The sequence below is a fragment of the Convolutriloba macropyga genome, chromosome 3, assembly GCF_964194025.1.
Source record: "Convolutriloba macropyga chromosome 3, txConMacr16.3, whole genome shotgun sequence".
NCBI classification, from domain to species: Eukaryota; Metazoa; Xenacoelomorpha; order Acoela; family Convolutidae; genus Convolutriloba; species Convolutriloba macropyga.
Genome location: NC_134470.1, coordinates 65,718,244 through 65,729,816, shown reverse-complemented (window position 1 = coordinate 65,729,816; position 11,573 = coordinate 65,718,244). Strand labels below are relative to the sequence as shown.

At 36.7% G+C, this 11,573-nt stretch overlaps 2 protein-coding genes across 2 annotated transcripts in view; both read left to right on the top strand.

Moving 5' to 3' along the window:
• LOC142336367 (proteasome subunit alpha type-3-like) overlaps positions 1–11,573 on the top strand; it is a 418,015-nt gene that overhangs the window by 38,496 nt on the left and 367,946 nt on the right. The gene's annotated exons all lie outside the window — the stretch shown is intronic.
• The window catches only part of LOC142336706 (uncharacterized), a 70,325-nt gene that overhangs the window by 55,131 nt on the left and 3,621 nt on the right, over positions 1–11,573 (top strand). The window contains exons 8-18 of the mRNA XM_075385619.1: positions 838–969; positions 1,470–1,827; positions 2,354–2,506; positions 2,889–3,065; positions 3,735–3,889; positions 4,802–4,878; positions 7,893–7,912; positions 9,165–9,275; positions 9,974–10,095; positions 10,217–10,271; positions 10,670–10,939. Of these exons, the coding sequence (XP_075241734.1) occupies positions 838–969; positions 1,470–1,827; positions 2,354–2,506; positions 2,889–3,065; positions 3,735–3,889; positions 4,802–4,878; positions 7,893–7,912; positions 9,165–9,275; positions 9,974–10,095; positions 10,217–10,271; positions 10,670–10,939 (1,630 nt within the window). The remainder of the gene's footprint in view (positions 1–837; positions 970–1,469; positions 1,828–2,353; positions 2,507–2,888; positions 3,066–3,734; positions 3,890–4,801; positions 4,879–7,892; positions 7,913–9,164; positions 9,276–9,973; positions 10,096–10,216; positions 10,272–10,669; positions 10,940–11,573) is intronic.

Genomic DNA, 11,573 nt, shown 5'->3' with positions numbered 1-11,573 from the left:
CATACCGACCACTTTGTTCGGGGAAAACAAACATACCAGGCATATTTTGTTACGTCATTTTTGCTCAGTCTTCTTCTGAAATAGGGAAAGATCTTTTATGATTGTATAATTTCGTCATCTCTACATCTCTACCCTCTACCGGTACCAAAACAAAATTTAGTTACAAAGAGTGTGGCTCGCACTTCCCACCGTCTTCTGGGGCCCAATGTGGAACGCGCTTAAATTACGTGTAGATAGTTTCCCCACTGTAATTAATTAGCCAAAACCGGAAAATACTTCCAAAGAAAAGGTGATTATAGTTACGTTCGGCGGTAAGGGCATTGCACAAAATTTTAACCTTTTTACGAATTAATCTTCTAAGGTAATTATAATCAGGGATTTTACTGCAATTAGTCTGTCGCACATTTTTTTGTGGAATACGCTTCCGCAAAAATGTTTTACGGTGGAAAGTAGATTCCACTTTTCAACTTCGAGTTTTAAGTGAAAAACTCTGACTGAAGTTTCCATTTGGGGAACCGCTTTTTCATCCTCAATATTTGTTAGTACGTTTCACAAAAACAATGTATTAAGATAGTAATGGTGATAACCCTGGATTTAAAATATGAATCTGTATGAAAAACATAAAACAAAGCAATTCAAGTGTTTAATAGTGGCGCAGTTGTGGATTTTTTAATCGAGCTTAACCAGACAATGTTATATAAGAGCGCATAAAATACCAGTATCAAGTGTAAAAGGTGTCCACATTTACACCGTAATTACCATAGTTCACAACTTAAGATTTAAACCCATTACACTTCTTCGTGTTTGATTTTTTTTAATGATTGATCTTGTTTCTAGACTCAGCTCCTAGTGAACTTCCTCAAAGATTCCATCTATATGACTGCACACGCTGTCCTTGAGCAGCAACATCAACAGAACAAGATAAACCACCACAAACACCACAAGCCCCCCTTAAATTTCAATGCCCAGGTCAGTACGTCGTTTAACAGTAAGTTTAAGACTTCTTTTCTCGGGTCAACGTTTCATCTCAAAATAATGTGAGAAATCCGGTGAATTCTGGCGAATAATAGAACATTACAAGCGTCCACTTGTAAAGAAATAAACCGAGAGAAGAAGTAAAGAAAGTTGCTTCAACTCACCGACCAATTAAAGAGATTTAAGTTTGGCTAAGTATAATACACTTTCATAATGCATTAAGATGCAGACGCGGAAACAAACTAAAAAAGTGAACGATTTTACTCAAAAATCGGTAACGATAGACTCTTGTGACGAAAATATCTTCATCGTAAAAATCTAATCGTGTTTTTTGCTGTGAATTCAGCGCTGATTTATATTTTCACACATAGTCAGTCGACCACAAAATTTCACTTCATTCAACGCATTCGGTATACTTTAACTGCTCATAGTAGTAAAACATTGACCCAGGTTATTTGGTAAAACAATTGCACCAATCACAGCTTTTGATCCAGAAAAAGGTGTCATGCTTTGATGATGGGAGTGCCAATTCCGATCATACATCCGGATCTTCTAATCACAGACAACAAAACAACCTCTTCCACTCTTTCACATTCGATCACCTGCGGAACAACCTCACTGGCCATATTTCATTTCCAAATGCCAAGGGAGGAGGGGGAGGGGGTAAATATCCAAAGTGGGAAAATGATGCTTCACATTCTGAAGACAGAAGAAGATCGGTCTCTTTTTCTCCCGATTTATTGGCTGTGCGGTACACCCTACTGCCCAACTATTCCTTCAACAATCCTTTCGATAAGCCAGCCATTGGATCACCAAACGTGCTTTCAAATGATACACATTGGGAAATTATAGGTAATTACAAGTTCATCCGAATAAAATTTGAAGCAATTTTTCTAGACGGGTGGGTGTCTTTCGTTTTTCAAAATTTGTTTTTGATCGGATTTACTTCCAGAACATTTTTTTGCATAACCTTCTTTTACTGCCTGAGCGAATTGACTTTTGGAGTGACTTATTTGATCACGCATGATTTGTTACTTTTTTCTTGATCTAAAACTGCTCTCACATTGACAAGTTTAAGCAGCTGAACTAAATTGGTGACAGTTACTACTAAAAGTCAAATTAAAAATGCTGTAGCATGCTGGCTGCAATTTAATCGAGCGCCCGGCAGTTGTTTGAAAGTCTTTCGTCCGACATTAGGAGGCTCTATGTTATTGATGGCAGCTAAATTTTTTAAATCGATTTTTGTCTATGATGATTTGAGCCCAATCTTAATATTGTTGAGAAAATACTAAATCTGCTTTGAAATATGTACTAGATAATACAGGTTAATTACAAAAGCTTTATAAGCTTGATGTAATTAGTGATTGTTTGTTTGCAGCGGAGTACTTGAACGGAGTGGGTGAGTGGGTGGAGAAGAACAGCTCTTCTCTATTCAGAGGGGATGACAGGTTCGATGGTCTCAAAGGAATCATGCTCAGAATTGTCACAATAGAAGAGGAGCCATTCATCATCAAGGAACGAACATCAGCCGGTAGGTGACCCACCCACAGTGAAAACACCTGTGCGATTACTCTGCCAACAATGACGATAGCGCTAGTTTTTTTTCCTCGTTTGTTCATGCATTAACAGAAAAATTCAGTACATGATGTAGTAACAACCTAATTATGTCACTCTGAATCAAATTTGATAAATTTCATTGAATGATTCCGAACTATATCTAATCCGGGTTTGGTAAAAGGGGGATTTATTTTCGTATAAGTATTTTTCCTTGGGTGTTTTTTTCCTGTCCAACACTGGGTGGGTGTTTTCCCCGAAATTGCTAACCCAAGAGCTTGGGTGATCAGAAAGCCTTATTCTTACACTAAAACTGTACAGAAACTTGACCGAAAAGAAAGTAAATGCATTTAATTTAGGCACGAAGTACAGTGGCTACTGCATAGACATCCTGAAGGCCATCCAGAGACACGTGACTAGTCTGGGAACCTCTTTTGACTACCAGTTGTACGAGGTGGAAGACAGCACATACGGTATCTACGACCAGAAGAAGAAACGGTGGACTGGTCTAGTGGGAGATATTGTCACTGGAAAAGGTAACCCAGGTTTACCCCTGTGTGAGAGCCAGGACTATAGCCGCAGTCTCAGGTGACCCCCCTGGTCGGACTTTCGTGCCCCTGATCGTCGAACAATCATACCCTTTACCTGCAATTTCTCAAAGATAGACAAACTTTAGCATAATTAGTTTTGATGAGAGGCCTCTACCTGGGGAGTGTCCAAAAATTTTAGGAGTTTACCAATAATGCCCTTGCGCGCGTTACCGAGTGCAAAAGTTGATTTAATTTGCAAAAATTTGCAAAATGACGATATTTTTTACACAACGTGAAATACACAAGCAAGATTTATATCAAGCTAGTTCAAGCTAGTTTCATATTAAGCCCCATGAGCCACTGAGGCATGGCCATGGCCCGAGAGGCATGGCCGAATGCACTAACTTAATAGTATGCTAAATAATTGTTCTGGTAGATTTAACGTTAGGATAAAATATTGAGTATATTTTGGGTATTTTGTCTTGACACCCTTTGCCCCACCATTCGTTCAAGAATCTAATTAAAAAAACTTCGAGCAAAATCTTGAATAGTTCAATTTTTGTGCTGTGAATTTCTCTGCAAAGCAGTACTGCAGTTAGAGCATTGAAGTAACTACCAGGCTGAGTTTTAATTGGTTTTCTTGTTCCACGGCGTATTTTATCTTGAATGTTTTAGCTGACATGGCTGTGGCGGGTATGATCCGTAACTACGAGCGAGAGAGTGTGGTGGACTTTGCCGCCTCTTTTATGGACTACGGGGTCGGAATTCTTGTCAGGAAACCAAGCAGAACCACTTCAGCATTTGGGTTCCTGGAACCCTTCACTGTACAGGTTAAAATGCACATTCAATTAACAAATGTAAGCTGATGAAAAAATCATTGACGATTGATCTCAGTTGGTTGAAAAAAATTGGTTTAAGATTATAGTATAAGACTGGTTCAATTCTGAAATACAGTGGTTGAACGAATAAGCAGGCAAAAGTCCTCTTTTTCAGAAACATTTATTACTTTGAGATTGCCCGTGTGCTGCCGCAATAATAAAATTGAAATAATAAATTGGTTTTCAGTACGATTAAAATAACAACAAATGTGTATATCTTATAATTCGTTTTTAGCGCCATACCGAACGTACGCTAGGAGGCATTTTGCCTGTTTGAGCACCGTTTCAGAGCTGTTCAAATTCAGACACAATATTTTTATATGTGCTTGAAGTAATTTTTGATCAAACTTTCCATCACATAACAACGAGTAGGCCGAAAACTCTTACGTACAAGTACCGTGACATAAATAAATAGCAATAAATTGATTTAAACTAACAACCAACATATCCTGTGAATGGGTGCCATTAAAGGATCATAGCAACCATACAAAGTCATTTTAAAGTCATTTATGATTTATAGTAATCACACTAAGTCATATATAGGGTTTTATGGAACCTCAGCAAACATACTAAAATCATAAATGAAATCTTAATCAACATAAAAAGATCCTGGGAAAGTTAGCAGGAACATATATGGATCTACATAGCAAACAATGCAAGATCACTCTAAGAAATAATATTTTAATGTCTTATATTGAACCATAAATGATCTTAGTATAGTTACAAAGCATGTCCGTCCCGGACTGAACAAGCCTTTTAAAAAAAATAACCAATAATCCAGTAATCTGAATCGTAGAAACCAAACCTGGAGCAGATCCAATTTTGATCACGTGATACAGCATAATTTAGATCACGTGTTAACAGGTGTGGCTGTGTATCTCAATTGCTTCATTTGTCATTGGTGTCTGTCTGTTCATACTGTCCAAGATGAACTACTACATGCACACACACTTCACTGCCAACAATCGACAACACCCTCAGAATCATAGCAGCAGACATTACCCACAACAACTGCTCCCACTACACAAAGACTCCTGTCCAAACAACAACAAAAACAGCAAAAATAACAACAACAGTATCATCAAAAACATCAGAGCCAACAAACACAACAACACCAGCAGTAGTAGTAGTAGTAACAAACACAATCAGAATCATATTCACAACAACTGCAGTGATCTCTATCAGTACAATCATCACAAACCACCGCCCAATAAAAACAACAACAATAACAATAATGGTTTGCTTCCAACAGATGAATTCCACAAAGTGCACCATCACGCTATCAAGGTCAGGTTCCTGACATAATTTGGAAATAGACACAAAATTTGACATTATTATTTAACTACAGTGAAAAATTTTTTCATATTTTAAAAACATTGTATTCAAAAATATACTTGTCACATATTTTAGGCTATGATTCCCCTAAAACCATTTAAAAATGACCCGTTAATTTCAGTTCCAAATTTTTGTTAATTTATTGAGGCCCCTCAATTAAATGACAAAGTTGTCATCTCTAGTTAATACAATTAAGTTGAACTTCATTTTTGCAGAAATCAATATTTTGTGACTTTTTCAGTAAAAAGACAAGCTTGCAATTCTCCTAAAAAGGGACAATATTTTATTGGTTTTATCAGTTGTCGCTTATCACTTGAACCCTAATTTCTGTTGTGCTATTGAAGCTCTGTTGCACATCCCGGGTTGCTCATCATACAAATTTCTTTGTAGTCACACTAGGTCATATATGATTCCTAGAAATCATACATGGTCATTTATGATTTGTATGATTTCTTAGTAGTCATACGAGGATCATACAAAATATCAAACTTAACACTAATAAGCTTAATTTATTACGCCCCAAACAACTGATACCAAAAAACTCAATTATTGCAGTCATTCTTTAAGAAAAAAAATCTTCTTTGTAATCATTCTAGGTAATATATGATTTGTGTGATTTCATAGTAGGCATACCAGGATCATACAAAACTTTTTAATGGTGCAATGCAATCGTAAAGTTAAGAGAGACTTTCATTGAGAGGAACAAAAGCCATAATTAGTGTTAGCAAACCTTAGCAAAGCAAAAAATGGACATTTCTGTGCAGTGGTTTCAATGGGTCAGCTATCGGTTTTCAAATGCTTGCGATCTACGAGCAGTATTACCTAACATTTATGATTTCCTTGATTTCGTACAAGGATCATATATGATTTCCTAGTAGTCAAACAAGGATTGTACTAGGTAATACGTTATGATTTGTATGACATCATATATGATTCTTGTATGGCTACTAGGAAGTGGAGACCCGGGATAGCAAAGACTGACTGGCAAAAACTTGATATTTTAAACGCTTACATTTCCCAATTGTTGTGAGAATATTTTAACGCAAAAATCCAACAATTTTTTCAAAATTTAGTTTATAGTATCATTTTCTAACATCACTTTGAACATTTACAACAAATTTTAACAGACTGTAACAAAATAACGGACTGAATATTCCGTATTAACTTTTAGAATACCGAGGTTTTGTTGTTTTTAAATTATTCGCAGTTTCAGTTTTTGCATTGGAAATGTTTTCATTTTCGTGTTAACCAACCGTATATTACCCAAATTAGTATTCGAGGAATGAGATTGGTTTGTACAAACACTTCATCCTGAATTTGCATTAGGATTTTTGTTTAAAATATGTTTATACCAAGTTGTTTTTTGACTGTTGTTGTTTTTTGTGATCAATTGCCAGCTTTCCAGACGCTCTGTTTGCGACAAAACTGAGTCATAATAAATTGCGAATTTAAACCAGCCTCTACGTTAAAGGAAATTTTTTCTCCTTTTTATCTTTTTTTGTTGAAGTTGTTCCTTGAAATATGTCTGTTTAATGTGAATTTTTTTTGCTGTGCGGGTGTTTTTAATTGAAATTTTTTTCATTTGTTTTGTCAACCAATCTCTTTGCTTTTTAACCACCCAACAATTATTTTTTAGAATAATTAGAATCTTAACTTGAACATTTTTCATATTTAAACAATTCTTCCAACTTACGATTTTAACTTCGGGTGAAGCCTGTTTTTATCTTTAATTGTTTGAGTGTCCCATCTATAAAACTGATCAAAGATCAAAATAATTTATAATAGAAAGTGTCGTATCTCTCCGACAAAATTCTAAGGGTATTCTACTGAAGAGTTGTTTGTAACAATCCTCACTCCTTTGTGTTTGCGACTCCTTTTTTTACGTCAAATTTCATTGAAAAAGAGTTTTTCCTGCAAACAAAACTTTTAAATTTCATTTTGGGGAAGTGCCGATTTGCATGTGCTAAAGGTTGTAGAAAACTATCCCTCTTGTTTGCACGACCCTTCTTGTCAGCTAAGTTTTAGGGGATTCTACTTTTTTAATGAAAGATGTATCCTCTCAACCTGGACGGTTTTTTAGAACCAATTTGTGAAACAATCATTTGGCGGTTTGATAAAAAAAATTCCTAAGCAAGTGCTAACTTTGTTCTTATTCGCTAGCATTTGCTACATTATTTTTTGCTCACTGTTGAAAACATTATAATAACGACAAAGTTAAAAGACAATTTTCTAGAAAATATATTTATAAATGCTGTGGCCTTGTTCATCTATATTGTTTTTTTTCCTCTAAACTTTTTGCTTCATTTCAAAAAGAAAACTTTCGTTTTCAGGGAAAAGTTTTCAGAAGACCAAACAAAAACGACGTAGGAAATATTCGGTAGTATTGCCGTTGGTATGTTTGGTCTGAAATGCACTTCTTCACTTTTTCAACCCAAATTCTTTAGAACAATTTGCAAATTAATTTACTTTTTTTCTTTTCTTTGGCTTGTTGATGAAACTAGGTGAACAAATCTTTCAAAATTTGTTTGAATCTATATTTAAGATATAACAGACTTATTCTTTGATTAAATGAATCTATTCACGGAGTTTTGATATCATCAAAACAAATCAAATACATAAGTCGTTTTCTCATGATTTCTCGTGGTTTGGAACGAAACATACCAAAGATTTCACACTTTTGGAACCAAACATATCCTTTCTTTTGATACCTAATATAGCAATGATTTCCTACGTTTGAAGCCAAGCAAACCGATGATTTCCTATATTTGAAAAACGAACATAAGACGATACTGATGAAAACATAATGTCTTTCGTCGTTTTGTCTAACTGAAGCTGAACATCCTGACGATTTTCCTATGTTTACAAATGTCTATTTCTTGACTAAAGGAGTTCACGATTGAGTGAATTGCTTAAATATGAGTTGGCTATTAGAAGGAGTTTTACGTGCTTCATGTTTCAGAAAGAACTGGCCAATGGAAGTCATGAAAGTGGGAAAAGAAGTATATCTCTCCGAGACAGCAGTAGACGGCGCAGGTTTATACCTTTTCATTTTTACCAATTAATCGACTAAAACGAAAGTTGATCAACTCATGTCAAAAAAATGAGTGAGTTCTGTAAAGTGTTAATAATTTGTATTTCTAAGCAGGATTTATTAATATTAGTTTCATCGACTAAGTTTCCGGTCTTTATGACTCCTTGATTGATTGTTGTAATATGTGGAGGGGGTCATACAATTAGGCGTCATGATTGCTGGCCTTAAGATTGAGCAGATAATAAAATTTTGAAGCATAGAACCGTTTAGTAAAAAGTTACGTCATATCAGACGTAAAAATACCCTATGGTCGAGGCCTCAACAAGGAGATGCTCTCGTTTGTATGACGTAACAATTGAAAGGGGCATAGAACACAATCGAAAGGCGCAAATGAGCGAACGTTTGAAATTTTGGATCTTTTCGTTTGTGCCCCCCCCCCCCCCCCCCCCCCAGCTTAGTGGGTGCATATTATTTGCACCCCTCAAAACGCACGTGCCATACTTTTACATCATGATTTACTATGTAATGTCACGTGCTCTGTAACCAGGGGCGCATAACGTACAGAGGGGGGGGGCATAACGTACGAGGGGCGCAAACGGAAAAGATCCAAAATTTTTCGCAAGAGAGGTAAAGTTGGAAAGATTTGCAGGTCGTCGTCTGAGGCTATGATGAAGGAGAGGAAAAAATCAATAGTGGACATACCAAACATAACTTCCATTCTAAACACTGCAAGAGGCTCTGGCACCCCACGCATGGGAAGCATACGGAGGGGGAGGAGACGGAAGTTGTCACGAAGTCTGAGAGAGGGTGGGGAGGGTGGTGAGGGTGGGGTGGGAGTGGGAGGGGGGATTGGACTCGAAGAAGATGAGGAGGTCCTGTTTAGTTTCCATAACAGCATGTGGTTCACTCTCGCATCTCTCATGCAACAGGGCTGTGACGTCACGCCCAATACTATCAGTGGACGCATCATAGGTGAATTAACGAAGTTTTTTATTCACAAAATTGTACCTGAACGGATTACTAATTTTCTCCCATGAATTCTGACACTTCTCAATGATTCGAAGCTTCCCTAGTCGAGGAAGGATGTTAATCTTGCAAGATTCTTGCAGAATAAGCTGTTAATCTTGCAAGATCTTGCAAGAGGATGTTAATCTTGCAAGAAAGTCTTGCAAAATTTTGTTAACCTTGCAAGATCTTGCAAGAAAATCTTGCAAGATTATGCATAATCTCGCAAGATCTTGCAAGATTCTTGCAAGATTAACATCCTAAATCGACTAGGGTTGAAACATTTCGACAAGGAGCTAATTTAAAACTTGACAGATCTTGGTAAGGTAAAGATTCTTGGTAAGAAAATGTCAAGATATGAAATGACTTGTAAGATCTTGCAAAAACATCAAGAAATAAGATCTTGATAAGATAAACAAGCGCAAATATACGATTAGACGAGACAAATATGATCATAAGAGACCTGTCGATGGGTTTCAAGTTTCATTCCACCGGGTTGCCCATGAACTCTCCTCAAACCATTCGAGCAACATGATAGCAAGCATTTTCATTCCAGTAAACGGAGAAAACTTAATGTGAAAGAATAGCACAAAAATTTAAGGAAATGATAACTTTGAGCGTGTACATGCTCATCTTTCTTAAACTAACTGATATGTTATGTGTAGGTACATTCTGGTGGTTTTTCACCCTGATCATAATTGCGACCTACACTGCCAACTTGGCCGCATTCCTCACTGTCACGAGAATGGACTCGCCCATCGAAGGACTCACAGACCTCGCCACTCAGGTTAACACTACCAAGAAGAAATATTTTAGTTCATTTTTATATTTCTCACTCTAAGGTTTCTCAGTCTTGGGTTAGAAATTCATGAGATGTTTAGACAAAAATGATTTTCTTTTTGTTTCAGCAAAAAGTGGTCTATGGAACAGTGGCTGGTAGCAGTTTAGAGCACTTCTTCGAAAGTGAGTAATGCACACTGGGTTTACTTTCTCAGCATGTTCAAAAACCATTCATGTATTACTGCAAAGCATTTCAATGGGTTAAAATGATAAATATTTCAACTAGAAGTTTGATGGTCAACATGCTTGGACATATTAGGAGGTTGATTAGGACAAGGGGAGCCCTTGTCGAGTCCCCTGGCCGAAGTGACCTCTGATAAGATCAAATTAAGACTGCGAAAAAACTGAGCACCGGAGAATTCTGTGCTCGAATTACATAGTGTGGAACACGTTCCAATGCGGGAAAGTCTAATAAATGATTTGAACATGGTGTGGCTCTGAAACAGTTCGATATGTTGTAATTTTGGTATGTGACCCCAACATAGGGACAAGAACAGATAAGAGAGCCTTAATGTGTTCAGAACAAGCGGAGATAGATGCAACATACAAACAAATCTGGAAACAGATGGACAGTTCCAGACCCCAGTCGATGGTGTCCAATGTGATAGAGGGGTACTCCAGAGTGAAGAATGGGGACTATGCCTTCATGTGGGACTACCCAGTGTTGCAGTACCAGAAGAAGAGATACTGTGAACTGACCACTGTTGGGAAGCCATTCAACAGGAAGAACTACGCTTTTGCACTGCCCAAGAATGCCATCTACCTCGAAAGTATCACCCTCAGTATACTAGGTAAAAAATAGACGCCAATTTCCGTTTCCGAGCTAGATTATGTACAAGGCGGCTCGTTAATGTGCGTTCGCACATGATGTTCCGACCCGAGCTCATCTACATTTTTGACTTAATTGTCAACCAAATGAAGAGATAACAAAAATAGATGTTTGAATTTTAAAAAAATGCTACATTTTAAGTTAATTAAACACAGTAAATTCTGCCTCGATGAAATAGCAATCATAGGTTTTTTCATGTGACATCAATAACTCATCACAATAAGTCGTATGGCAAAGAAAAATACATCAACCACGAAATTTTTGAGAAAACCCATAGTATCAAAGTCAAAAAATTCTACAGCTTTCAACGGAAGGCATTTAGTACGCTAAATTATGCCTAGATGATGTGACGGCTAGGATGTTTGTCATTCAAAATTTATCAATAAGACATTACAACAAGTCATTGACTATGAAAACAACAACAAAAACAGGCAAAATCCAAAAGTTCGGTAGAAAATTGAGAGAAGAAAGTGTCAAAGCTATTTAAACCATAAGCTATTTTCTCTGAAAACTTTTTCAACGATCCATTGAACGTCTTCGCTAAGCCAATGTGAGCTATCAATATTAGGATAATGTAATACGATTTCAAAAGGAAC